Source organism: Sarcophilus harrisii, chromosome 6 (genome assembly GCF_902635505.1).
Source record: "Sarcophilus harrisii chromosome 6, mSarHar1.11, whole genome shotgun sequence".
NCBI lineage: Eukaryota > Metazoa > Chordata > Mammalia > Dasyuromorphia > Dasyuridae > Sarcophilus > Sarcophilus harrisii.
Genome location: NC_045431.1, coordinates 29,207,266 through 29,234,726, shown reverse-complemented (window position 1 = coordinate 29,234,726; position 27,461 = coordinate 29,207,266). Strand labels below are relative to the sequence as shown.

The window sequence follows — 27,461 nt, the reverse complement described above, 5'->3', positions numbered from 1 at the left end:
CTCTGACTCCAGAGATGGTATTCTTTCTACTGTACTGTGAAATTTTCCATCCCACCCCTTCCATTGGGATAGCTCTAATTATTAGGAGGTTTTGCCCTTATTTTGATATGAACTCTGCTTACCTCTTTGCTCGTGGTAGTAGCTGCCAATTGGGCAAGCAGGGCAGTTGTCTTCCATCAGATAAACTTTCACATTTTTGAAGACTTCAGGTTTCTGTGATCCTTTTCAAGGGTTTTTTGGTATGACCTGTTACAATACTTGTTCATGATTTTCTTTCTCTCTCTCTCTTTTTTTAAATTTAGAGAATCCCCAATGACGAAACTCAATTTTTAATCTTAGAAAGTTGCCTGGGGACACTGGAAGTTGGGTGATCTGCCTGTAGTCTCACAGCAAATTAGGATTAGTTATGGGTGTGACTGGATCCAAGATTTCCAGTTTTCTGTCTACCACACTAGGCTGCTTCTTATTCTTTGTTTCTAAAATAGAATTGTAACATGAATAAATGAATGAGATAAATAAAAATCATGACTCTGAAAAGACTGTATTAACTCCTATTCAATTGCCTGTGCGTTTTCTATCTTTCAGATGATCTGTAGCAAGTTTAAGAAATTTTTGTCTTTTTTTCCCCTCCTTTCCCTATTATCAGTTGGTGTATGCTTAAGGAAAGGAAAGCTAATTTTTACGTTAGCCCAAAGCAAAACATAAATATTAAATCCCAAGAAAGATATCACAATATATTCTAAATTTGAATTTAAAATGACTTCTTTTTTACCTTAATTTCACTTTACCTGTTCCATTTATCTCACCATTGAAGATATTTAAGTAAAATGCATTAAGCTTTGGTCTACTGTGAGCCACAAATCTTTCAAAATTCATTGTATCAAGGTAGGTCTGGCCTAGCTTCTCATTTTTTTTTCTCCTGAAGAGTATTGCTTACACTTATGAGTAATAGCTTTATTGAACTTCCACGATGAGAATGGTTCGTAAGAAAATAATTTCTCTCACTTTATCCCTTTCCATGATTTTTTTTCTTTTTCTCCCTCCCCATTTACCATTTCACTTGTGATTTCAAGCTCCAATAACTAGGACTCCAGTATCGTTGTTCAGTGGTTCCAGCCATATTTGACTCTCTGTGACCCTATTTAAGGTTTTGTTGGTGGAGATAAGGGAGCGTTTTACCATTCCTTCTCCAGTTTATTTTACAGATGAGGAAACAGGGTGAAGTGACTTGCTCGGGGTCACACAGATAAACATCTGAGGCTGGATTTGAACTTAGGTCTTTTTGAATCCATTTCTGGTGCTCTATTTACAGTGCCATTTCATGTATCACATATATAAACACATGACACTGGTCCTGCCTGACCAAGGAACTTCTAGCAGTTCCTCCATCAGATGCCTGACCTTCAACTACTTTTTTCTGAGGGGAAAAGAAGAGTTAAATTCTTCTCTTGATGCCCCAGAACTCTGGGTGCCATCTCCTGGCCCCTTCCAGACAATTGTATACAAAGTAATGACACAGATTTCAAGCCGGTCTGCTCACAGAGTCCTCTGAAGGCAGAGACAAATTAAAGCATCAAAATATCTTTGATTTCCATTTTGATGACTGGGTCATCTAAGAGAAGTCAAACTGCTTGTTGCCTTTTAATAATAATGATGATAGCTAGCATTTAGAGAGCACCCACTATGGGCCAAGCACTCTGCTAAGGGCTTTACAAATATTACCCAATTTGATCTTCACTGAGGTCCTAGGAGGTGGGCACTATTATTATTCCCATATTGAATTTGAGGAAATTGAGGCAAACAGAGTGTCGCAGGTCACATCGCTAATTTATGTCTGTACTTTTTAGAGCATCAGGAAAAATGTAGCACAACTTAGAATAAATTCTGATAATAATTAATACAACATAGTTAATAACATAATTAATGTTTTGGGTGTATAGAGAGAAGTTTCAGTCACTCAGAAAATTAATTTCTGGGGAGTAGCTTATTGCCCAACAAGCTGAATAAATGTTATATATTAGCCTATGTCTCTATGTCCACCCGAGTTTAGAGGCGCTTTACTTGGTATAGAGAAAAAGTTGGAAGGGATCTGTTCTTTCTCACTTAAATTATCTCTAACCAAGGGCTCTTATCACAGAAAATCTCTTCTTATCTAGCAGTGTAGGTCGGGGTCATAGACACTGAATGATATAGGGTTCAGGCATTGTCCAGTGGGCTTGTGAATAACCTCTGTGAAGCTCGCCACTTCTGCCTTTCAGCACTGGGGAAGATGAAGAAGGCGATCCCTGTTCTCCTGATGAGTGGAGATCGTTGTCTTGGTCTCTAGAGCGGACGTGTCCTGGATGTGGTGGTCAGTCCTCCCTTCTCCAAGAGCCCCGGGAAATCTGGGAGGCAATGCTGTGATGTGACAATGAGAAGGGAGGGGGGCCGAGCAGTCATCAATGGCCCAGTCAGTCATGAGGGCAAGGGAAGAAAGAAAAGGATGAGGGAAAGAATGGTCTTTTTTACCTAATCAGAAAAAGGTTTTAGAGCGGCTGGGTTATCTGTTCTAGACAAGTGTGTTTTCCTGGAGTTAGAGAAATGCTTTGGAGTCATTGAGTGACTTTGTCTGTCAGTCTTCTTGAATTTCTATTTATCCCTTAAGGCATAGAGTTAAGGTTAACTGTATATATGTGTCTATGTGTGCATGTGTGTGTGAGAGAAACAGAGAGAAATAGATAGAGACAGACAGAAGAAGAATTTTCTTTTTGTGAATTGATTCGATGTGAAGGAGACAGATTATTGTGGGTTTGTATGTGGGCAATTTTAAGTAATATTTGCTTATTGAAATGTTGAGTCTTCCCAGTGTCCCATAAGACAAGAAGTGTAAGATGATCTTAGGTCCTCAGTTACATGGTCAAAATGAACTTGCCAGCACAGAATTAAACTCTTCTCTGTGGAAACTCGATTCATTCTTGTCAATTTTTTAATCTGGGATTTATTAGTCTGGTATAGAAAAGTCCTTCCACTGGTGCAAGATCAGCAGCTGATCTGTACCTCATACAAAGGTGTCACCCGTGCTCAGGATCATCACTCCAGAGTCCTCATTCGGCAGTTAGATTAAAATATATCTGGGAATTATGTAACAAATAAATACACTACAATAACATATAGATAATATCCCCTTTTAAAGCTAAGTTGACATGTGGCCCTCAGGCACCCTTATGGACTGATTTATGATCTGCGTTTTTATGACTTTGGCATTATTGACTAGCAGCTAAAATGGAGTTGTCCAGAAACTCACCATTAATGTGTCAGCGACCCTCCAGACTGCCAGTCCTTCCCTCTCTCCTCTAGACAAGGAGTTCGTAGCTTTTGTGTGTCATGGGCCCCTTTTTAGAACAATGTTTTTAAATAAATGTGGGAGATGCTAATTTTCAATTGGAGATTAATGGAGGAAAAAGATATAAAGCTCGTGCCGGTCCCGACCTGTGCTTCTCTATCAGAACTTGTAGGCCATGTTGTCGTCAGCTGGGGTGCGGTTCAGAGGCTGTAGAGCCAGAGATGGGAGGACAGGTGTGATAAAGGGATAGTGGCCACAAGGAGGAAGCCGATTTGAGTACATGGGTCTGAGGTCCGGCTTCATAAAGAGAAGCAGAAATGGAGAGGGGAAGTGTTGGCCGAGGTCAAGCTGGACAGGAGGAACTGGGCAAGGGATGGCATTCAAATCAGGAGAGTGGTGCATTGTGGGATCTGGAATAAGCAGGCCAGTCCAACTGATAACATCGCCATAATTGGAAGGGGTTATCTCAGCTGAGAGGCAGTCTGCCTCCTGTCCTGGCTTTCAACAGCTTTCCTGGAAAGATGCTCCTTGGAAAGGGACAGCGTCTATAAAACAAGTTCATAACCTGGAGTCTGTAATTTTTTTCTTTTTAACAAAACACTATGTTTTGATAGCTGAATTTCAAAATAAATTGGTTTTCTTTACAATTCTGTGTATTTCGTTTTGTGGATTTAGAAACATCATTCTGAGAAGGGCTTTAGCACATTGAACACTTGCTTGACTTCCTCTGATTGCAGTAGATGGTCACCTGGGGGTGTCCTATAAATAAATGAACAAAAGAATAGGAGAGTACAGTAAAGGGAAAGGAGGTTGCAGCAGGTCACAGCCATCACAACGACCTGGTCAACTGGGGATGGTTTTGCAGAAGGGCTTAACTATGGTTTTTTTTTTTATTTTAATTTAATTTTTTTAATAGCCTTTTATTTACAAGTTATATGTATGGGTAATTTTAGAGCATTGATATTTGCCAAACCTCTTGTTCCAATTTTTCCCCCTTCTTCCCCCCAGCCCCTCCCCCAGATGGCAGGATGACCAGTAGATGTTAAATATATCAAAATATAAATTAGATACACAATAAGTATACATGACCAAAACGTTATTTTGCTGTACAAAAAGAATCAGACTCTGAAATATTGTACAATTAGCCTGTAAATCAAAAATGCAGGTGGGCAAAAATAGAGGGATTGGGAATTCAATGTAATGGTTCTTAGTCATCTCCCAGAGTTCTTTCACTGGGCATAGCTGGTTCTGTTCATTACTGCTCCATTGGAACTGATTTGGTTGATCTCATTGCTGAGGATGGCCAGGTCCATCAGAACTGGTCATCATATAGTGTTGTTGTTGAAGGATATAATGATCTCCTGGCCCTGCTCGTTTCACTCAGCATCAGTTTGTGTTAAGTCTCTCCAGGGCTTAACTATGTTTGGTCTATATTGATTGTAGGATAGAATCTGACTCTTGAAACCCCAGATGGTTGAGTCATTTCCTCCAATAACAGTGGGGTTGGGAAGGCGTTAATTGAAAGCAGCCAAGGCAGTGTCACATCACCAGGGGCGTCTGGCCCAAATGCTCTAGCTGATGCAGGGAATGGAAAAATGGATGGGAAGCAGGCTTGGTATCAGAAGACCTGGGCTTAGCCTCCAATTAGTGGGTTTATCTTGGACAAGTGAATGGGGGCAATCGATCTGGACTTTATTTTTTTTTTTTTACATGTAATGAATCTTTTATATGAAGCCAAGAAAGGCTTCTCATAGAAGACATTGTTTGAAGAAGATTAGAGATCCGAAGAGGAAGAAGAAAGAATGTTCTCAGGCATAGGGTGGGGAAAGTCATGCCCCTGTGTCTGAATTACTGAGTAAAGAGTAAAAGATTGGAAAAGTAGAAAAGGACCAGATTGTACCGAGATTTTAGACATCTAAGGATTTTACATTTGATCCTAGAGATAACTGGGAACCGCTGGAGTTTGAGTAAGGAGTTGACACACAAACTTAAAAAAAAAAAATTCACTTTGCAAATCACTTTATGCACTCTTGTGGCGTTTTCTTAGGGCCATGTTCTCTAAGCTCTATCTTTTTAAACTGTGGCCTTAAGACTCCCATATGGAGTCTCATAACTGATTGTGATGGTGGGAAATTATGATTGATTATTGGTAAATTTCTAATTTGTTTATCTATTTTATATACTTATACACTCAGGGTCAGGTAAAAATTTCTTATGCAAAAAGGGGTCACAAGTGGAAAAAATTTAAGTTGTCTTGCTTTAAGCCTATTAAGCCTTTAAGAATGTTCTTTAGCCAAAATTTGATTCTGAAATTCTGCCCTGAATCTCCTCAGTGTTCTAATCTAAAAAAAAATCCATGCTTTACTTCTTATGCTGGCTACTCATGTGTCACTCCCTGGTCATAGAGAATAAGAAATAACAATATTGTATAGAGATGGAACATACTCCAGCTCCCTTAATCAGTGATGGGTATGTTATATAGTTAGAATACTCAAAATACTCAAAGATGAGAAAACTCCCATTGAAGTCACATATTTGAAGCTATTACTGCCACAACTTACTGGTATAGTCCAAGAAAATATAAAAACATGTTGTGACCCAGAACTTCTGTAACTACCAAAGTAAATATCCTATTCACCCTTGGAAAGACCTAGAGCCTTGTTGTCTTGAACCATTTGCTTCAAAGATGGACATGTGTTGGGGAGAGTTGGATTTGGAGTTGGATATGCTGATTCTCATCTACAAAATAGGGATAATTGTATGTAGGAGACCCATATCTCACAGGAAAGTTGTGAGAATCAGCTGAAATATCTGAAATATATTTTGAAGATTTCAAAGCACTAGATGAAAATGTTGGTTATTATTCTGTTCACTCAATAGATATAGTTGCCCATTTAAATCTAGAAGTGCATTGGATAGAGTCCTGGGCCTGGAGACAGAAAGAGCTGAGTTCTGAGTTTTCAGAAACGATCTAGCTGTGAAACATGGGCAGACTATTTAATCTCTATCTGGAAAAAAAAAGGAGATAATAATGACACTTTCTTCCTAGGATTATTTTGAGGATGAAATGAGAAAATATAAAGCATTTGATATAATTCCTGGCACTTAGCAGTTTTTAATAAATGCTCATTTCCTTTCCCCATTCCTAGGAATGAACAAGAAGAATTTCTTTTTGTAATATTTGTGACTGTCTGTCTGTGGTTGACCCCTTCCTTTTGGGGCATCCATCTACAGTGGTTCTTGTTTCATTTTCCTGGTAGAATGGCAACTTGTCTAGAGCAACAACAAAGAAAGATCACTTTTTTTCCCCTCTCTTTATAAAAGGTGAATTTAAACTTCACTGTCCAGAATAATCAACCTTTTGCAGTTAGGCTTTTGACTATTTTTCCTTTTTTTTCCTTGTCCTAGAACAGTGTTCAGTATGCATCTTTTGTAGAGGAGAAGTAAAAAAATGTCTTTCCCAGTTACGAACCCCTCAATAGTGCCTTCTCTTCTAAGTTTACTTTGCATTTACTCTGCTTATATCGTCTGCATGACTATTTATGAACATGGTTCTTTAATTAGAATTCATGCTTCCTGAGAACAGGATCTGTGCTTACTTTTGATCACTAATGATTAACACTGCCTATCTTGCATCAAGAGCTGAGTAAATGATTATTGATTTATGATTACCCTTCTTTGGTTGGTTGATTTTCATCTTGTGAAAAAGTTTCTTTTTTTCCTTAGCACAGAATAAAACAGTGCTATGTGAAATTTCTTGAGCAGTAGGAATTTTTTAATTTAAAAAATTTAATACAGAGTTTAATAACCATTGACAAAGCCAACTAATGAAATAAACATACACAATAAGCAATCAAATTCTTTTTTAAACCTCTTGGCATTTGGCAGAGTAGAACCAAATAGATTAACAGACAACAAGCAAACAAGAAATTCATTTGCTCTATGCTTTCCAAGTCAGTTTGAGTAGTTTTACTCAGTGTGTCTGTACACTAGGGATCTGTAGCTCGGGAAAGAAACCTGTTTGACTCCTGGCTATATTGCATAAATAAAATTTAGGAAGATATGTCCTCTGGGCACCTGTGAAGAATGTCTCTGCCTTCTTGTCACATCAGGCTTTTATGGAAAGGGATGGGGACCAGTAAACCTCATCTCCCACTATTTCACACATGACCATGAAAGAAAATGAGCCTCAAAAGTAGGAAGAATAATATGGTCCAGAGAACACTGGATCTGCATGTAGAGGACCTCATTTTGTATCTTGGTTTTGTGTTATTGAGGAAATCCTTTTTCCTTCCTGGACTTCAGTTTACTCATCTGTAAATTGAAGGGATGGGAGAAGGCAGCATAGTACTGTGAAAAGGATACTGACTCTGAATTCATATGACCCCACCTTTGATAAATATTATATTGACAAATTTTATTATATTGACAAATTATGTTATATTGACAAATATTATTTTTTAATATTTGTGTGACCTTTAGACCTCGATTTCCTTATCTGAATCAGAAAGAAGTTGGCTAGATGACCTCTGAGTTCTCTACAAACTCTAGGTCTTTGATTCTGAGATCCTCTGTCTCAGCTAGCTTCCAAGATTCAATTCTAGCTCAAAGTATTGTGATCTGGTAATGCCAATTTTCTTCCCCTTCTCTATTATGAAGTCCCTGAGATAATAAAGTTATGGATTGATGAAACAATCATCAAGTAGGGAAATACTGGGAAGTCCCTTGCTTTGAACAAGGCCATTAAAGAAGGTAAAAAAGGTGAAATTTTGTGGCTTAGGTTTATTTTTAATGTTTAATTGATGTTTTTTAAAAATTCATTTTCCTTCCTCAAAATCCCTAACCCCTCCTTTGTAAACAATAAGTATAGCTAGGTTTAAAAAAAAAAGGGGGGGGAGGACACATTTACCATGTTCAACACTTCTCCTCTAATATACCCTCTCCCAACCACCACCCCTGACCTCTTTCTAATAAAGGAAACGCCTTCCAGAAAACAGCCACGTGGCACCTGACTTTGGGCATGTCTGCTGCATTTGCCATCCCAAGAGAGGAAGAAGGAGGGTTTCCTCATTTGTCCTCTAGAGTTTGTGGTGGCCATTTCCTTTTTGTGACCTTTCCATTTATATCCACTGTATATGTCATTCCTCGGTTCTTTCTTTCTTTTGTTTCAGTTTATACAAATCTTCCCATGATTCTCAAAACCCCTCAGCTAAATGGCATCTTTATATCCAATACCAAGGTTGCAAAAGGTGTCCTTGAAGAACCCTAAAGTCAGAGTTAGAAGGACCCTGTTTTGAATCCTGCCCCATCCGCTTATCAGTTACATGACTGTGGGCAAGTCACTTCACCTCTCAGCCTCTGTTTCCATCTGTAAAATGAGGCTAGTTATAGCAACCACTCCACAAGGTGGTTATGAAGCTCAAATGAGATAAATCTTCTAAAATACATTGCAAATCTTAAAGGACTATTTATATATTAGTTATTAATATTAGATGATCTAATATTAATATTAGTGTTGTATATTATTTATGATTCCTTTACATCGAGATATACTGCAATTTGTTCAACCATTCTCCAGCAATGGAGACCCACTTTATTTCTCACCAAAAACTTGCTATGAACATTTTATTGTAGATAGATTTCCTTTTTGCCTTTGTCTTTCTTAGAATGCATGCCCAGTAGCAGGATTACTGGGTTAAAACGCAGAAGCAATTTAGTAAGTTTTCTCAAGTGATTCTGAATTGTTTTCCAGAAGACTTGGGCCACTTTGCAATTCCATCTTTTATGTATTAGTGTGTCCCTGTCTTCCCACAGTCTCCTCCACTGACTATTTTCACCCTTTATTCTCTTTACCAGTTTGATGGGTGTAGACCGAAAACTGGGGCTTGAATTTTCATTTCTCTGATTCATAATTTGTTGCATTTTTTGTTGTTGTTATTGTTATTTTGTTTTCACCTATGGTGGTTTACAGTTTGCGTTTCTTCTTTTGAGAACATTTTGTTTTTCTCCTTTGCTCACTTATTTCCTGGGGATTGTGGGGCTCCCTTCTGGAAAATAGACCAGATCAACTTGTCTCACCAGGTATGCTGGATGTTTTCTCAGTTTTTGGCAGACCTGAAATTCAAAGCTGTCCCCAGGGAGGTGAACTCTTGGTGAACTGAAATAAATTCATTAAAATACTTGCAAAATGAGACTAGAAAAATCTTGAGGGGAATGACTTTGTACAATTGGAACCATGACTGAAGTCTATGAGCTGTTTTTCCTCCCTCATCCTTCTCCCGCCCCAATCCCATACACACACACACACACACACACACACACACACACACACACACATGATTTATACAGTGTATTTGCTTGCATGGCAAATCTGTGGTAGTACATGGTTAGTTGATCAGTTAATGATGACATATTAAAGGGATTATCTCCATTTGAGTCTCCTCCCTCTCACTGTATACAAAGAAGGCTTCAGTCTGTGCCAGTTCTCCCTCTCCCTCCAGTGTTTTTCAGTTTGTATGTGAAAACTGTCCCTCTTCTCCTAGGGCTTAATAATAATATGATAAATAACTCAAATTATATATTATTAATCTGGAAACTGTTGGCAAGACTCCCCAAGGGACTCGACAGTGTTGTTTTTTCTGTCATGTCTAATTCTTTGCCTCCTCCTTTCTCCCTTGTCATGGGACTCAAGAGAAAGAGGGAAAGGAGAGAGAGAGACAGCAGAGATAAGGGAGAGACAGAGAGAGAGAGAGAGAGAGAGAGAGAGAGAGAGAGGGAGGGAGGGAGGGAGGGAGGGAGAGGGGGTGGGGGGAAGAGGAGAGAGACAGAGAGAGAAGAGAGAGGGCGAGGGGAGAGAGATCTGATCAGGAGTGACTTGTCCCCTACATCTCCTTGAAAGTCTGTACATAGAAGATAGATATGGTGATGGGCTGAAATTCATTCTCATGCTCTGCCAGCCGGTGGAGATGGATAGTACTTAGAAAGGCTTTCCTTTTTTTTTCCCCCTGTGGGTTAGGATTTCATAGTACTTGTAGTAGGAGTCAGTCATCAAACAGTTGCTGAGTAGCACTTAAATATTATGTCCAGAGATGCAGAAGTAGTCTTAAAATAGGGTCCCCTTATACAGGTAATTTACAGTCTTCTTATTGGGGGGATAGGACTAGCAGGCATTAAATATCAGTGAACACTGAGACGTTCTATAACTAGTTACTGAATGTATAATAGAACAAGCAAGAAATAGGTAGCTATAGAGTTTTGTAGAGCTTACTTGATAAGGGTAGGAAAGGATATGATTGGGGAAGTGTAAGCAGAGGCATGGTTAACAGTGAAGAAAAGACTTTTATAGAAGCAACAGGAGGCTGGTGTGGAGAATGAAAATGCATTGTGATGAGAGGCAGACTCCAGACACATCTAATAAAAAGTTGGATATTAGGGTATTATTAATCTTGGGGAAAAGTGACACAAGAATAGATTCACTGAAAAGGGGATAAGGTATTAAATGGCCAATCAGATATATACTGCACTGGGACATCAGATGATCCAAATGGCTATAATCCGGTCCCTGTGCTGGGAATAGACACTAATTATCCCAAGGAAATGAGGCAAGAAGGGAGGTCAGTCCAGAAGCTGACAAGTTTTTCTCCTGTCTGGTGTTGTCCAGTTATGTATACCTGGTATTGAAATGAGAGGGATCTGACCTCAGACCCACTGATCTTCCCTACCTCCTTGGGCTATGAGTCAAGGATATGAAGCAATAAGGTTCCTCTCCTGCTGTCTAGTCATATTCCTAGTTTATACTTTGGCACAGAAGAGAAAGTGATAGTACATGTTTTAAAAATGTAATTATGGGCAGAGAGTTTCAGCTTTTATAATAAAAAACATCCCAAGTTAATTGATGTGGGGAGCTACTATTTGGTTGCAAGGACAGTATACGCCTTACCTAAGCTAGTGTGATAGAGTTTTAGAGCACGGATATAAAAATGGCGATAATCTTCATTCTCTGCAGTGTTTGACACTTTAATGTACACTTCTATCTGGAATCACTTCTTAAAGTATATAAAAACAGTTTCTGGGAAGTTTTAGTATAGCCTGTGAAAAGAATATGTAACTTGTACCAAATGATTTTCATAAATGAAGGCAATGAGTTGTGGACTTGAAGTTTAATCCTTAGTATAAATGAAGTCGTTTGTGCGCCTTCTTTGGAAAAAAGTGCCGGTGAACTGTACTTCATGGACAGTATCTTCCTCATTGCCATTTTTATGGTAGCCTTATTCAGGTTACTGATGAAATAGATTGTATTTATTTATGGAGGAAGCCAGAGTATTACTGGTGGGTGATAACGTAAATAGCCTGGAATCTTGAAAATGTAAAAGTTCAAAGGTCTTTATTCGATTTGAGGATAATGGTAACACTAAATTTTCTGATTCCAATTTTTTTACGGCAAATTCTAAGCTTCTAATTTTAGAAAACTTTGTGGTCCCTTCTACAGTTTGAGAGTCAGAGGACATCAATATTAAGAATTGGAAAGGGGCTTTAAGGGTCATTGATCCAGTCTCATTATTTTTGCAGATGAGACAATTGATAGTCTTGAGACTGAACCTGATTTGAACTGAATCTGATTTCTTACTCAGTGACTTTTTCAGCACTGTGCTATTCTGTTTCCTGGGCTGTTCTGTAAATTAGAGCTCAGAATGAGGATTTGGAGTTGGATAAGAAGGTTCAGTTTCTGTCCACTGGACTGACCCAGTTTCATGATCAATAAATGACCTCGTGTCCTTCATTGAATCCACAGAAACGTGATATTTGGAGATAAATATTGTAAAGGGGATGTTGTGCCTCAGAAACAGTATTAGGGATAAGGGATATGTTGCAGGAGGAGTGGTGAAGGCGGATTGGTCCTGACCCTCCATCGAACTGAGTTGATGTGATTGGGAAATATTGGATGTAAATTGGAAGGTGATAGGGAAATAACCACACTTTAAAAACATGGCTTCCTCTGAGTACCTCAGTGAAAAAGATATAGCAGAAGGAACTTCAGTCGGAGGGAGCAATATAAGAACAGGCTCTGAGGAGGAGAAGCAGTGGGAGTGTTGCATTAATAATGGTCAGCCCAGTTTGTGAAAATCATGTAATATATTTAAGGGCAATAATAGGATGGCCCCATATGGAGGAGGATCCTGAATGCCCAGATGAGACATTTTGATCAAAATTTGCTAGGCGACAAGGAATCGTTGTTCCACATGGTCACAAGTATTTTGGGGGGGAAGGATGTGATTGAAACTGCATGTTTGGAAATTTAATCTGGCAGTAGGGTAAGGATATATTGGAGTAGAGAGCAATGGCGGCATAGAGAACCAAATAAGCTTTGGTAATCGTCTCGGCTCAGTTACTCAGTTTCAGATCCTCATGGCAGTGAGAATAGGAAGAAGGGGAAAAGAGATGGACAAGAGAAACATTTGGAAGATAAGTTGACAATTAATCCAATTAACATTAACATTAATCTGCCTCCTTCATTCTACTCCTTGTTAGCTTTAAGAGCTGTGACTTTTTTGGAGAGGGGAAAGTTACCTTTCTTTGTATCCCTAATGCTTACTTCAATGGCTGGTACATGGTATATACTTAATGAAGGTTTGTGGCAGATCAGTGAATAGAGCACTGGGCTTGGAATCTTAGGAATAACTGAATTCAAACCCAATCTAGCTGTGTGACCTTGAGCAAGCCAACTTCTGATTGGTGATAAAGGATCCACTGGAGAAGGAAATGGCAAACCACTCCAGTCTTTGAGAAAACTCCATGGACAGTTGGATCACCTGGTCATGGGGTACGAATTAGAGAGAGAGAGTTGTCAAAGACAGCCCTGAATTTTTTGATCTTGGTTGAATGGATAACTCCAGGGAAGGGCTGATTTGATGGGTGAGTGGACCCCCTGACATCTATCTGAGCATATCTTGGACTCCATATTAAAATGCTCTGGATTATGCATCCAGAGAGAGGACCACAGAGACTGACTGGATCACAGCATAGTATTTTCACATTTTGTTGTTTTTTGTTTGCTTGCTTTTTTCTTTCTCCTTTTTCCCCCTTTTGATCTGATTTTTCTTGTGCAGCATGATAAATGTGGAAACATGTTTAGAGAAATTGCATATGTTTAATCCAGATTGGATTACTTGCTGTCTAGGGGAGGGAGAAAAATTTGGAACACAAGATTTTGCAAGGATGAGTGTTGAAAACTATCTTTGCATGAAAAAAAAACAAACCCTAGAATTATAAATCCAGAAAGGACCCCTCCTTTCTGTCCAATTCTCTCATTTTACAGATGGAGAAACTAAGGCCTAGGGATTGTGATATAATTCGGAGAGGCAAGCACAGGCACAAATCCCTATTAAGCGCTAAAGTACCAGGCTCTGTACTGAGCCTTGAGGATACAAATGCAAGATAAAAAGCCCCTACCTTCAAGGATTTTAAATTTAATACAGCACGATGTCCCATCATTGGGAGCAGAAAGGAGAGGGGTGAGGAAGGAAAGGGTGGGAAGTTTTGTCAAAGAGAGAAGGTGTATAGGAGAGCTCCAGAATGAGAAAGCCCAAGCCCTGGGAATATTTCCAAGGTGTGATGGAAGCTGAGGACTCATTGTGAAATCTGGAGAGCCAGAAACACACCTGGGAGGGGAATGAAGCTTGTCCTGGGCTGAGATCACCCTGGTAATAAGTAATAGGATCTCACTTTATATTCAGGTCTTGTCCTTCCAGGGTTAGCGCTCTGCCCTGTACAGCCTGCGGCAAAGTGAGTTGAATGCCTTAAGAATCTGTGTTTGAGCCCTGACTGTTTTAACAGTTTTATCAGTGACTTCAGTAGATCTATCTTTGCTTATCAAATTTACAGTTAACACAAAGCTAGCTAACCTCATTGGATGGCAGTCTGGAGCCAAAAAAGGTTTGACAGACTCTCATGTTGGGTTGAATCCAATAAGTCGAAACTTTACAGAGGGAAATATAAAATCTTACTCTTGTGTTAAATAAAAAAATCAGCTTTACAAGTGTAAGATAACAAAAGCATAGTATGGAAGGGGTGTGTGTGTGTGTGTGTGTGTGTGTGTGTGTGTGTGTGTGTGTTTTGCATTGTTCTGATACCAGTCTGGGTGGTTGTGGTCAGTTCCGAGTGGGATATTTTAGAAGCACATTGATAAGTGGACAACATTCAGAGGAGGTGGATCAGTTTGTGCCATCTGAGAATCAGTTGTATAAACCAAGAATGTTCAGCCAGGCTGAAAAAAAGCCTTCAAAACTACCTGATTGCCTTTCTTCTCTCCAAGGATGTAAAGTTACCTTGTGGAAGAAAAGTTAGACTTTTTCTGAAATGAAAAGTTTTCTGACAGAGCTAAACTGGAATGAGCTGCCTGGGTAAATAGGGATGACCCTTGATGACTCTCATTAAAAGTCATCAAGCAAAAGTAGGATGACCGCTTAGGAGATATGTTTTAGAGGGTTTTCTCATTCAGGCACCGGCTGGACTGGGGGGCCTCTGAGATTGCTTCCAGCCCAGGTTCTGCCACTTGCATGTGGTCTCAGAGCTCATGAGAGTAAGAGTCAAAATTATCATTGTTGCTGCTGTTTAAAAATTCTAGACTTATGAAATACCAGTTAAAACACATTTTTACATCTAAAATAGAGCAGAAAAAGAAGATTGTGGGACTTCAAATTTTGATCATGTTTAGTTTGAATTTCCTTTTAGGTATATAATAAATTCTCCATTCAACTCTCAGTGCTGATCCATTCATCTTCTTTTCTTCTGGCTTTCCTTCCCTCTGAGGATCCAAAAAACTTTTTTTTAAAACATTCTTTTTTAAAAAAAATTTTGAGATTGAAATTCTGTCCCATACTGAGAAGGCAAGCAATGTATGTGTGAAATCATGCAAAACATTTCCATATTATCCATGCTGCAAAAAAGCAAGAAAATCAAAGAGAGAAAATTATACTTCATTGTGCTCTCAGAGTTCATCAATTTTCTCTGGAAGTGGGAAAACATTTTTCATCACGAGTCCTTCTGAACCGTCTTGGATCATTATCTTGATCAGAGTTAACTAAGACTTTCACAAGTTATTCAATATTGTTGCAATACAGCTGCTACTATATATAATGACTTCCCATTTTTGTTCACTTCAATTCTGTATCAGGTCACATTAGTCTTCCCAAGTCTTTCTGAAACCATCCCCCTCATCATTTCTTACAGTACAGTAGTATTCCATCATATTCATAGACCACCACATGTTCAGCCATTTCCCAATTGTTGCTCATCCCCTCAATTTCCAAATTTATGCCACCACAAAAAGAGCTATTATAAATATTTTTGTTCCGATAAGTCCTTTTCTTTGATCTCTTTGGGATACAGATGTAGAAATGGTATTGCTGGGTCAGAGAATATGTACCATTTTCTTCTGAGCATTTTAAAAAGATTTCTTTCTTTCTCTTTTTCTCTTTCCCTGTTTCTTTGTTTCTCTTTCCCTCTTCCTTCTTTCTTTTTCTCTTTTCTTTCTTTTCTCTCTTTTTTCTCTTTCTTCTCTCTTTCTTTCCTTTTTTCTCTTTCTTTATTTCTCTTTTTCTACCCTACAGTCATCCCCCTTTGATCACCCCCAATTGAAAACCCAAGAAAAACAACCCTGATAATAAACGTGCAAGGTCAAAGCTTTATATACCTTGAAACATCACATAAATATATTATTAACACGTAAAAGGTGCCAATATTTAAGTAGTTTGTTTTTTCTAGTCCAGAGGTTCTTAGCCTTTTTTATGTCATATTCACTTTTGATGAGGCCCAGTGATCCTTTTTCAATATAAATATTTTAAAATAAAATACATAGGATTACGGAGAAAACCAATTATACTGAAATAGTGATCAAATTTTTTTTTTTGAAAGCCCTGAGTTTTGATTTACCTGAGTGGCTTTTCTTTACACCTACTCAGTCTTGCTCTTTTTTTTTTACTGCTGAAGCCGAAGAGATAAGAGTGTTGGAAATAGAGTTTTTTTCCCTAATGATCAAAAGGAAGCATTAAAAAAAAAAACTCATATGTAATTAATTAACTTGGTCTTTAAAAAGCATATGTCTTTCATTTTTTTGTGTGTGTTATTTGTTGCTGCTGTTGTAAGGCCCTTGGGGTTAAGTGACTAGTCCAAGGTCATATAGTGGCAGATTTGAACTCCTGACTGCAGGGCTGATGTTCTAGATGTCCCCCTTTAAAGAATCCTTAACCTAGTAATTAATGTGTAAGTGAAACTTTGAGTCCTTTAGGTGTCAAGGTCAGGCTTTCTTTCCTACTCTGTGTATTCAATTCACAGGTATCCCAATCTGGTAGAACCTCCCAGGCCTTTGGAAAGGCCTTTAAATAAATAAATCACACCACAATGAAGTGTACGATGTTAGCCAATGATGTAGTAATCTTCCAATAAACATGTACTCAATACACTCAAAACACTTTACTAGATGTCAAGGCAGATGCAAACCTTAAATAAGACATCTTTCTCGGCCTCAGGAAACTTTCTACTCTGGTGAGGGCATAAGACACAAACCCAGATAGCTATAACCCAAAATATTGCATGAGCTCATGCAGCTCTATACTTCAGTAAGAAGTATATTTTTATTATGATATAATTTATTAATTATAACAAGTATTTTATTGATGTAATTTATTAATTATAAGAAGTATAATTATAATCACTTCCATACCAACATTTTTTGCTTCCTTCTTTCCCCCTTCCCATTAATCTTATGTTTTGGGTTACCTAGAGTTTTTATGAGATGGAGTGACCCGAATACTATTTCATTTTAAGATATGAAATATTGGAAGACCTGGTCTGATAATGGACTGTGAATACCATTGAAATATAATAACCAAATTAGCTCTTCTTCTTCTCAGACAATAACCTTCTACTGAAATTCAATTATTTAATATTCTTTTTCTTAGAATAATATTCTTCATCTTCAGCCTGGTATAGAAGGCTCTCTGAGTTCACAGACCAAGCTCTGAAAGATATTAAAATTATCGAAAGATTTCTTTATTTCACAATAAAAGGCCTACTCTAGGTAGTCTGGTGCTGTCTCTAAATTTAGAGAGTTTTATCACTAAATTTTTGAATGGTGGATGAACCTTTTGGCCTTTGCCAAGAACCTCTGACTAGTTAGTAGAAGAAGTGCACCACATCAAAAGAGCACCGATCCTATGATAGTAAGCAAAAAATGAAAATGAATTTTAAAAATCTGATGGTTTTCAATGTGTTTAATCTATGTAATTGCAAATTAAATATAAGATCTATCATAATCATATATCATTACTGTGTTAAAGCACCCAGAATATAATAAAGTAATTATACTTTGTGCTTATTTCTTAAAAATACATCTTGGCCAGAGGTTTTCCTTTGATACTAAAATGAAAACAGCAATTATTATTAAATGACATTTAATATCTAAATATATGATGCTTGCTAAATAATAAAAGTGATACAAATGAAGTCGGGCTAAAGTATGAAACACTAATTAAGAAATTGAATTGCTTCAAAAAGAGGTTATTTTATAAACTAGGGACCATTATCAAAGGGAAAATCTTGTAAAGAATAGTATTGATTATTAAATTAACAAATTCCTGTAATAATTAACCTAGTTACAAGCTATCATTAAATGACAGGAAAAAATTATAGAAAATAAAACATAAATTATTTTAAGAAATTATATGGTGAAGAACAGTATTGATTATTAAATTAACAAATAAATGCCTGTAATAATTAGCCAAGTTTCAAGCTATCATTAAATGACAGGAAAAAATTGTGGAAAATTAAACATCATGCAAATTGTTTTAAGAAATTGTATGGTGGGGCAGATAGGTAGCACAGTGAATAGGGCATTAGCCCTAAAGTCAGGAGGACCTGAGTGCAAATGTGACCTCAAACATTTAATACTTCCTAGTGTCAAGAGTGACCCTGAGCAAGTCTCTTAACCCTAATTGCCTCAGCTAAAAAATAAAAATTGTATGGTGAACTTGATTTAACAGTTTTAAGGAGGTTTTATTTCCTTGTAAGAATATTATAAAATTCAGAGCATTGAACTTAATATTTAATATAAGTTCTTCCATTTTTCTTGGTGACTATGCTTTTTATGTATCTGATACATAATGGACTTTTAATAAATATTTCTTAATAAATTTGAAAATAATTAATTTGGTATGTCCTAAAACAGGCAAGAAAATAAATGGCCAGCCATTTGAGTCTTGGGCTGTGTCACAGTTCTATTGAATGGTATGATTTCTAATGAAATTTTCAAGGTATTTTTTTAACATCTACTTTTATAATATTATGATTTCCATTTTTCTTTCTCCATTCCCTAAGATGGCAATCCATCTGATATAGGTCATACATGTACAAGAATATTAAACATATTTCCACATTAGTTGTTGTGAAAGAAGAATTAGAGCAAAAGGGAAAAACCATGCAAAAGAAAAATAAAAGTAGAAATACAGTGCTTCAATCTGCATTCAGACTCCATAATTCTTCCCTGAATGGTATTTTCTGTCATGAGTCCTTTTGAATCATCTTACATTATTGGATTACTGAGAAGAGTTAAGTCTATCATAGTTCGTCATCATACAGCATCATACTTCTGGTTCTGCTCACTTCACTCAGCATCACTTCATGTCAGTCTTTCCAGGTTTTTCTGAAATCTGCCTGCTCATCATTTTTTAGACCACAGTAGTATTCTGCTACATTCATATGCCACAACTTGTTCAGCCATTTCCAATTCTTTGACACCACAAAAATAGCTGCACTACATATATGTGCATATATATATTTTCCATATAGGTCCTTTTCCATTTTTTATGGTCCCTTTGAGGTACAGACCTAGTAGTGATATCCAATGAATATTTAGCTACAAAATATTCCAACTTTGAATTACTTTGTCTTTAATTCCTTTGTAATATAATTGCATGTTTATTCAAGAAAGAAATAGGAGAAGAAGAATACCTACATTTATACAGCCATTTATGGAAGGGTTACAACTTGCATCATTGGAAAGCATATCCATGTCAGCAAAATCACAGATTCACTTGAGGCATGATATATGGGTGGTATCATCCATTTTACATATGAAGAAATAGAGATTCTGAGAAGTTAACTCTCCCAAGATATTAGCGGTAACTAGTGATAGAAGTGGAATTTGAATCCAGAACTTAGAGACAACAATTTTAACCTTCTGTTCACTATGCCATATAGTCTAGGGATAGTCAAAGATGCAAAAAACAAAGTTAGAACATACAGTTGAGACTCTCCCATGAAGAATTTTTTAAACACCATTCCCACAGGTTGGCGACCTGTCTGCTTTTGAAGAATATATTTCTGTGCTTGCTGGATTCATGCAAACATCATTTGGAAAAATGTTTCTGTCCCAAGAGTAAACCCCTATGACAAGTATTTTCTGAGTTTTATTCATTTAAATCCAGCATCTGCTGAATGCCAGGTACTTTCACTAGGAGAAGAGGAAACAGTTACTGAAAAATCCCCCACCAAAAATCAGCCTGGACCCTGCAGGAGCCTCTCATCCATTTAAATACAGTTAGCTCACTGGGACTATAATGAAAGATCTTGATCATAACATTGAGTTGCATTGTGGGTAAAGTGACTTCAGTTTCCTTGTGTTGTATTCTTCGCCTTTGTTCTATCCTCAAGTGCTAATTACCTTTAAATTCCACCATTTGGTCTCTCTTTTGCAGAAAGGCAGAAAAGAAACTTTATGGTGTTATTTCTGGTTTTTCAGATGGGGAAATGAGAGAAGTTGGTCAAGGTCACAAGTCATTTTGTAGCAGAACCAGAAAGAGCTCAAACCCAAGTCTGACCAACCCTTTTACTCTTCTGTCTGTGGAGCCATGTTAATCTCTCACCTCCCACCCTGGTTCATTAGTGTGGCCTGCCAGATTGGTCCATCTTGCCCAGGAAGCAAATGCCCTCGGAACGGCTCTCTTTCTTGATTTAGATGTTGTCAAATGACCTGTGTCAGTTTTATGGGGAAACTGGAAATCCCTTTTTCAGAAACTCCTACAGTCTGGTTCAGATTAAATCATTTTCCATGGTCAATTTAGCAGATCCTCGCTCTTTAGTTTCCTTTAATTATCTTGTTAAGAAACTAGAGAAGACCATCTGCTTTATGAGGCAGTTCATTTCTTATGTTTTCTCTAATAGATAGATAAGAGGCCCTGTTAAGCAGATTAAGCCTTCATCTCGTTCTTGTTTGTGACCATTTTAGTTGGAGCTGTTGAATGGCTGCTATCAGTATTCCTTTGTCCTGCTGTGGTTCTCAATAAAACACAAAGAAGATGTTCTGTTTAGTTCATGAAGTGTACGTGTAGTAAACTCTTTTTAAAAGTACTAGTCTATCTGGCAGGGGAGAGTGTCAGCCCTATAACTGGATTATGTAGTACCCAATGCAAGAATATACAATTGTACCAGTTCCTCTGTTCCCTTGGAATAGCAGGTGCACATTTTCTATATCTCTCCCTTTTGTGCACCTAGGGCCAGTATCCTTGTTCATAGCTGTTTCCTTCATCAATGTGAAGGAATAATCTCTTGGAGCACGTATTTCTATCTTACCAAAAATTATTGAACGGATCCCTGCTTTATCCTGGACCTGTCTTGTATCTGGATGCATCTTCATGAGAGAATGGGAGCCCCAAAGAAAGGAGATAAGAGACTTCTCAATATTATCAGAAACATTTATCAAGTATTTGGGTTCTGGTAATAAGAAGAGACAGAGACACTGTTGATCTGGTCCTTAAGAAACTTAACGGTTTAGTTGGGAAAACAAATAAATGAGTGTACAGAGAATATCTGCTAAGTGACTAAATAAGAAATGCAGTAGTGATTGGAATAGAAGGTATTGTGACCAGATGCTTGAGGACTCCAGGAAGGGTAAGGACTTCAATGGAGGCCCATGAGGAGAGCATCCTAAGTAGAGGGAACAAAGGGAACAAATTAAGAGGTATTCTAGAGACTCATGTTAACAGCTTTTACATATATATCTTTAGGATTTAAAGAAGTACCACAGTTGATAGCACTTTTGTGGATAGAGGACACATTTTGAATCGAGAAAATCTGGGTTCAAATTCTACCTCTCCTATCTATTAGCTCTGTGATCCTGTTAGTTCCCAACTTTTTTGAATATCATCTCCAGCCCTTGTATATCAAAGCAGGGTAATAATACTTTTATTGCTTACTTCACAGATTGTTGTGAGCTTCAAATGAAATAATGTATAGAAAATGCTTTGCAGGTCTCTTATTTTTACTATCTACTCACAATGTCATTGTATTTAATAAATACTTTTAAAATCCTATTATATAAGTAGCACAAGTAGTAATTTTGCATTTTATGGGGAGTCAGAGTTTATTGTCCAGGGATGCTTTCTTCTGTCCCCAAATCCTGTGAGTCATGTAAGGAGAGAAATACAAAATATTATTGTCAGCATAGAGAGGGGCCGGATTGCAGAGTCTCTTAAAGGCCAGATGAGAGCTTATTTCGGTAGACAACAGGGAGCCATTGAAAATTCTTGAGCAGATATACCCATTGGGAAGTACTTTGTGCCAAGTGTTATTTTAGGAAGCAATGTGTAGATTGAGTTGGAACAGAGACAGACTGGAGGTAGTGAGGCAAATTGGGGTGCTGTTTAAAACATTCTATCCTTGAGAGAATGAAGGCTGGATTAGACTGGCAGCATAGAAATGAAAACTGTATGTGGAGAAGAGGAAGGAGTCTGTCAGTTTATCTCAGTTTTTCAAAGAGTTTTGATTAGTTAGGAGGTTTTGATGAAATTTTTGGTGGCCAGTATCCGATCCGCATGTGAATACACGTAGCACAGTGCTTGATGCATTTTAGTTGGTTTCAGTCTGATTCTGTGACCCTACATTTGCATTATCTTTTTCTAGCTCACTTTACAGAAGGAGAAACTGAGGCAAGCAGGGTTAAGTGACTTTCCCAGAGTCTCACAGCTAATAAGTTTCTGAGGCCATATTTGAACTCAGTAAGGAGAGTCTTGATTCTAGACCAGGACTCTATCCACTGTGCCATCTAGTTGCCCTTACCTGGCACATAGTAGATGCTTAATAAAAAAACTTATTGTCTGGTTAAATGGAGGAGTGCTCTGCTATGTATAACATCAGCCTCTCCTCATGTAGCTTCATCAGGAGGATGGTGCTGCTTTTTCCTGACTTAGAATGTGTGGTTTTTTTCCCCCTTTGTTTTGTTTAGATCTAAATGTCCTCATGTTTTCACATGAATGCTCTCATCTCTAGCCAGATTGGAAGTTTATTTAGCCTTAATAGCATCATCACGGGGCATATCAGCAATATGGATTTTCATTAATAAGCTTTATAAGAACCCGGCTGGAAGGAAGAATAGTTGCTGCCTGACAGTTTGCAATTAAATGCTTTTATATTTTGCTTTAAAATCACAACAGGATTTTTAAAATATGGGTAGTGGTCCTGCCATCGGTCCTTTGCCTTTGAAAAAAGGCATTTGAATATTATTACTTGAGAAAAAAAATATGGATACAAGTGTGCCTTATGTGTCAGAAAAATTGAATTTGAATCACATTCTATGTCCTCCCATAATATAGAAAATGAGAGAATGTTTTGATTAGGAGTTATAATTTATGGATTAGTATGTTTCACTCTAAAAGTCTTTAGATTCAGTTGCAAAAATAGTGAGCATATGAATTATTTTATAATTAGGGTTTCTCCAAACTTATTTTAGATTATATAACATTCTCATTCATTAGGAAGTAAACAAATTGGGCTAGCCAAATGTATCTCACTTTGTGCCTCTATTTTAGAATGCATAAAACAACAGGAAGAATATTGTCCTTGAGTTAAAATGTGTTTGTGGAACCACCTTGGAAAATATGAGGAAATGAATTTTTATTTTCATCTCATTAAAAGAAAAAACTTTGTAAGATCCTGAGCTTATCAATTAACTCAGTTTCCTATGAGAATTGTACATTTTAAAGAGTCATCAGAATCTTGGTATTCTAATCTTTCTAAACTTCCCATACAAACACACTCAGCTCCATGCTCCTCTCTAGCTCTCTGTTCCTCAATAACAAGGACCATTAAAAGGTGAACTTTTCAAAATGACTAAATTGCTTTAAACATCCATAAAAGGGTATAGAACAAGTGAGGAGGCAGGCCCAGAAATCATCATGGAAGAGCAACCCATCGCTGTTAGCTGTTCCTAAGCAGTTTGGAATAAGCCTGTCCTTTTAATTATATCAGAGCAATGAGCCTTGCCCTCCATGTATGAAAATATAATTAAAAATATATTATGGGTCAATAGACCAGATTGTCAGGCTGTTATCTGAATTGTAAAGTAGGAAACAATGCTCATTAAAAAATTGCCAATTTGGAAAGGCATAGACTAGTTTTGAGAAACATAATCTTTCCAGGTGTTCAGTTTTTGGATTTGAATATAATTGAAGAACTATGCCCAATGTTTTTACTCTGTTATAATTACCGTGCTAAATGGCATCTTTGTTGTTAACTCTTGCTGGGAAGGGAGGTTGAATGAGGACATTTTTTTCTAATCTGTTGTTGTGCTCTTAAATTGGATTTTATTTAATTTTTTAAATTTTGCAAACTATCGGGTATAGGAATTTTTGGTCTTAATAAGATAAGAAACTGGAAACATTAAAAAACCAAAAATTCTGTTATACAATATAATTTATGTAAAATTGGGAAAGTGTGGTGAGCAGACTTTTGGATAATTTAATTTTTATTTAATATGTTTAATATTGACATGCTATGAAGGCTGAAAGAGTATATTTAGAATGCCTAACTATTTTAAGAAAGACTTTTAATGAGATGCTTTTTTTTTCCTTTAATGTTTTTGGTTATTGGATTTTTAATTTCTTGAATGATCCCTCTTTTCAGATTTCAAATTATAACCCATTTCCTGATCCATTGCTGGCGCCCAGTGATCCATGTCAGAAGTACTTCCAGGTCAGATACCCTTACCCTTTCACGTGTTTCAATGCAGAGAAGCATTTGCCTCTTTAAAATTTATTATCTGACCTTGTTTGTTTCAGCCTTATACTTGTGATTTGAAAACAATTTTTTTTTCTTTTTGGACTATGGCCTTTCCCAGGTAAACTTAGCTAATATACTAATTTGCTTCCTCAATTGCTTTAGTACATCAAAAGGAAATGTACAAAAATAGAAAAAGCATTTATACTAAATTGTAATGCTCAAGCACATATTAAATCATAAAAAAGCTTAAGCTATGTAAAACAGAACATGTACAATGATTTCAGAGTTTATTAAATGTTCGGTGAGGCTAGAAGCCACAGATGTTAGTGTAAGTCAGCTTTGATTTTCTAACTTAGCTCTAATAATTATGTGTGTTTTGTTGCCTTCAGTCATAAGTTGAGACACTCACTAGTAGGCAATCCCGCTTCTTTTTCATGGGGTGCTTTTTATCTAATTCTTTTGGCAAATCTTTGAATGCTATAGCACATCCTGTTTGTTAGATTCTTGGAAAAGACACTGTGAATAGCTTTTTAAATTTTAATTAAGTTTTAGTTGTTGACACTGTTGAATAAAAAAAAATCTGATTAAAAAAAATCACTGAACTGTAATGGTAACCCATTTGGTTCTTTTCCTTTGAGGTAGATACAGGGATGTGTTATTCGGCATGTTTAAAGCCTCAACTAGCTGAGCTTATATTATCAAAGATGCTTAAAAGGAAGTATGGTTGGCTTTAAACTACTATGCTAACACTGACTTTGAAAGCAGGTCAGTTTCATCTTCCCTCATCATACTTTGACTACTTCATTTCCATTAAAGAAGTCAAAAGACTATATAAGTAATAAGCCCCGTATTAGGGTACTTAAGTAACCAACAACACAGCCTATTTTTTATAGCTGGAGATGAGAAAGGACTTGAAATGATGAACCCAAGATCACAGTTCCAGAGAAAGGATTCAGTCACAGATAACTCTGCTGAGATGATTAGATCATAATATTTTATTGTTTAAAAATAAATTCACAAATTTGGCACAATGAGTGTTTGAGTATTGTGTGTTCTGAAAGAGATAGAGGGTCTTTAAATGTCAAAAATAATTTTGTGAATTTTTAAAAAATGTTTCATTTTCATAATTAAAATTTTTTTTCAACATTCATTTTTGTAAGATTTTGAATTCCAAATTTTTTCCCTCACCAAAACAACAACAAATCCATTATAGGCTGTATGTGTAAAATATATGATATATATATTTATTTTTTTAAAGTTTTTTTTTTTATTTTCCAAATATATCTATAGCTAGTTTTCAACATTCACCCTTGTAAAACCTTGTATCCCAATTTTTTTCTCTCTCCCTTCCTCCCACCCTCTCCCCTAGATGGCAAGTAATCCAGTGTATGTTGAACATGTACAATCCTTCTATCTATATTTCCACAATTACCATGCAGCACAAGAAAAAAATCAGATCAAAAAGGAAAAAAAATTTGAGAAAAACCAAAATGCATATGATATATATATATATATATATATATATATATATATATATATATATATATATTTATTTATTTAAAAGAGTTAAAGCGGAGCAACTGTACCCTAGTAGACATTTGAGAATATATAGGAACAAAACATGAGCCTCTGGTTCAGACTTTTTTTTAGGTCTAAAAATAAACTTTATGATATGGACTTATTTTTGGAAATAATTATTGGAAATGATGAAACACAGTCTTTCCTAGAAAGAAACCTGTTAGACCAACCTGAGACTACTGTTGATGGTTTCTGAGTCTATAACTTTAATGTATTCATTTCATTTAGCTCTCTCACTCATTGAATCCCCTGGTAGCTGTACAAAAGTTATTAAAAACAATTATCTAGTGCTATATTCCTGGGTCCTGTTGTTTTACTAGTAATTAGACAGTGCAATTCCTTTTTAAAATTGCCTGTCTCATTTGTCAGTATTCCTTTGGAAAATAAAAAAGAGCTAGATCATTTCGATTACCATGGAATTATTCTTTTGCATATCTTGTTAACATGAAAACTTGAACAGACTATGAGAGGATGTTCTTCAGCCTCCGTCTTGGCAGATCTTCAAAAATTGGCTGAGTATCCATCTGTGTTGGGTGATTTCAGTGTAGACCTATTTGGAGATAGGAAGACCAAATCTTGAGAAGCCTTCTAGCTCTTTGATTCTAAAACTCTTTGGTTTTTATTATCTCCCTAAAAGGGAAACTACTCTTACTTATATTGAAAGAAAAGTATGCTATGCATGTCTGGTCACATTGTGTGTATTGCTTTATTTCTGTGCTAACTACAGCAAGTGTTTCTTACTACATCACTTTTTGTGTTACTATGGCAATGAAGACAGAAGGGTATTATTAGCATGTGGACGAAACTCATTATATACTGTCTTAGCTTTGTTTTTTTTCTTTTATACTTAGGAGGGATGGCTGTATATATTATGGCATGTTTCACATTTTTTAAAAAGAGGGGAAAACTTTGAAATGCAAGTATCAGTAGCATTATGTGTATTTATTGAAAGGAATTTTCTGTCCTGCATCCTTCTCAAAGGTGACTCCTTTTACTCAAGGATCCAGTTACACTTTAAGTCAAACCATGTGATTTATAGTAGACTTCCCTAATCACATCATAAATATTATTCTTTCCTCACCTAACACCAACATTATAACAAGGTTCCCTTTGTATTTTATGTTTTATTTTATAAGTACAGCATGGTGTCATTTAAAAACACAGACTTGGTAGGTCAAGTCTTCAAGGATCTTTCTTTTTACCAGCATGGGTACCTCCTTCACTGACAGCTCATTACTCTCTGGTGATATAGTGGAAAATATTTTGAATATCACTGTGACCAAAGAATTCAAAATCTTGTGACCTACTTTGTGATGAGTCTCTCAATGTGATTTAATTACATTTTTGGATAATAGATCCTTAGCTGCTCCCTGGTCCCAGACTTTAAGACTTTTTACTTTTGATTCAACTGGCATGGTCCAATACCCTGGTGATGCCCCAGAATAATTAGAATTTTAATGAAAATCATCATGATTCTAGGATCATAGAAGGAGATCTAGAGGGGACCTTGAAG

At 36.8% G+C, this 27,461-nt stretch overlaps 1 protein-coding gene across 10 annotated transcripts in view; it reads left to right on the top strand.

Annotated features, from left to right (window-relative positions):
• APBB2 (amyloid beta precursor protein binding family B member 2) overlaps nt 1-27,461 on the top strand; it is a 433,360-nt gene that overhangs the window by 197,990 nt on the left and 207,909 nt on the right. For 2 of the 10 annotated variants that reach the window (XM_023506026.2, XM_031942133.1), the window contains one exon: nt 24,275-24,343. The exons of the other annotated variants lie outside the window; for them this stretch is intronic. In XM_023506026.2, the coding sequence (XP_023361794.1) occupies nt 24,325-24,343 (19 nt within the window). In that variant the 5' untranslated portion in view covers nt 24,275-24,324. The remainder of the gene's footprint in view (nt 1-24,274; nt 24,344-27,461) is intronic. 10 annotated transcript variants of the gene reach the window in all.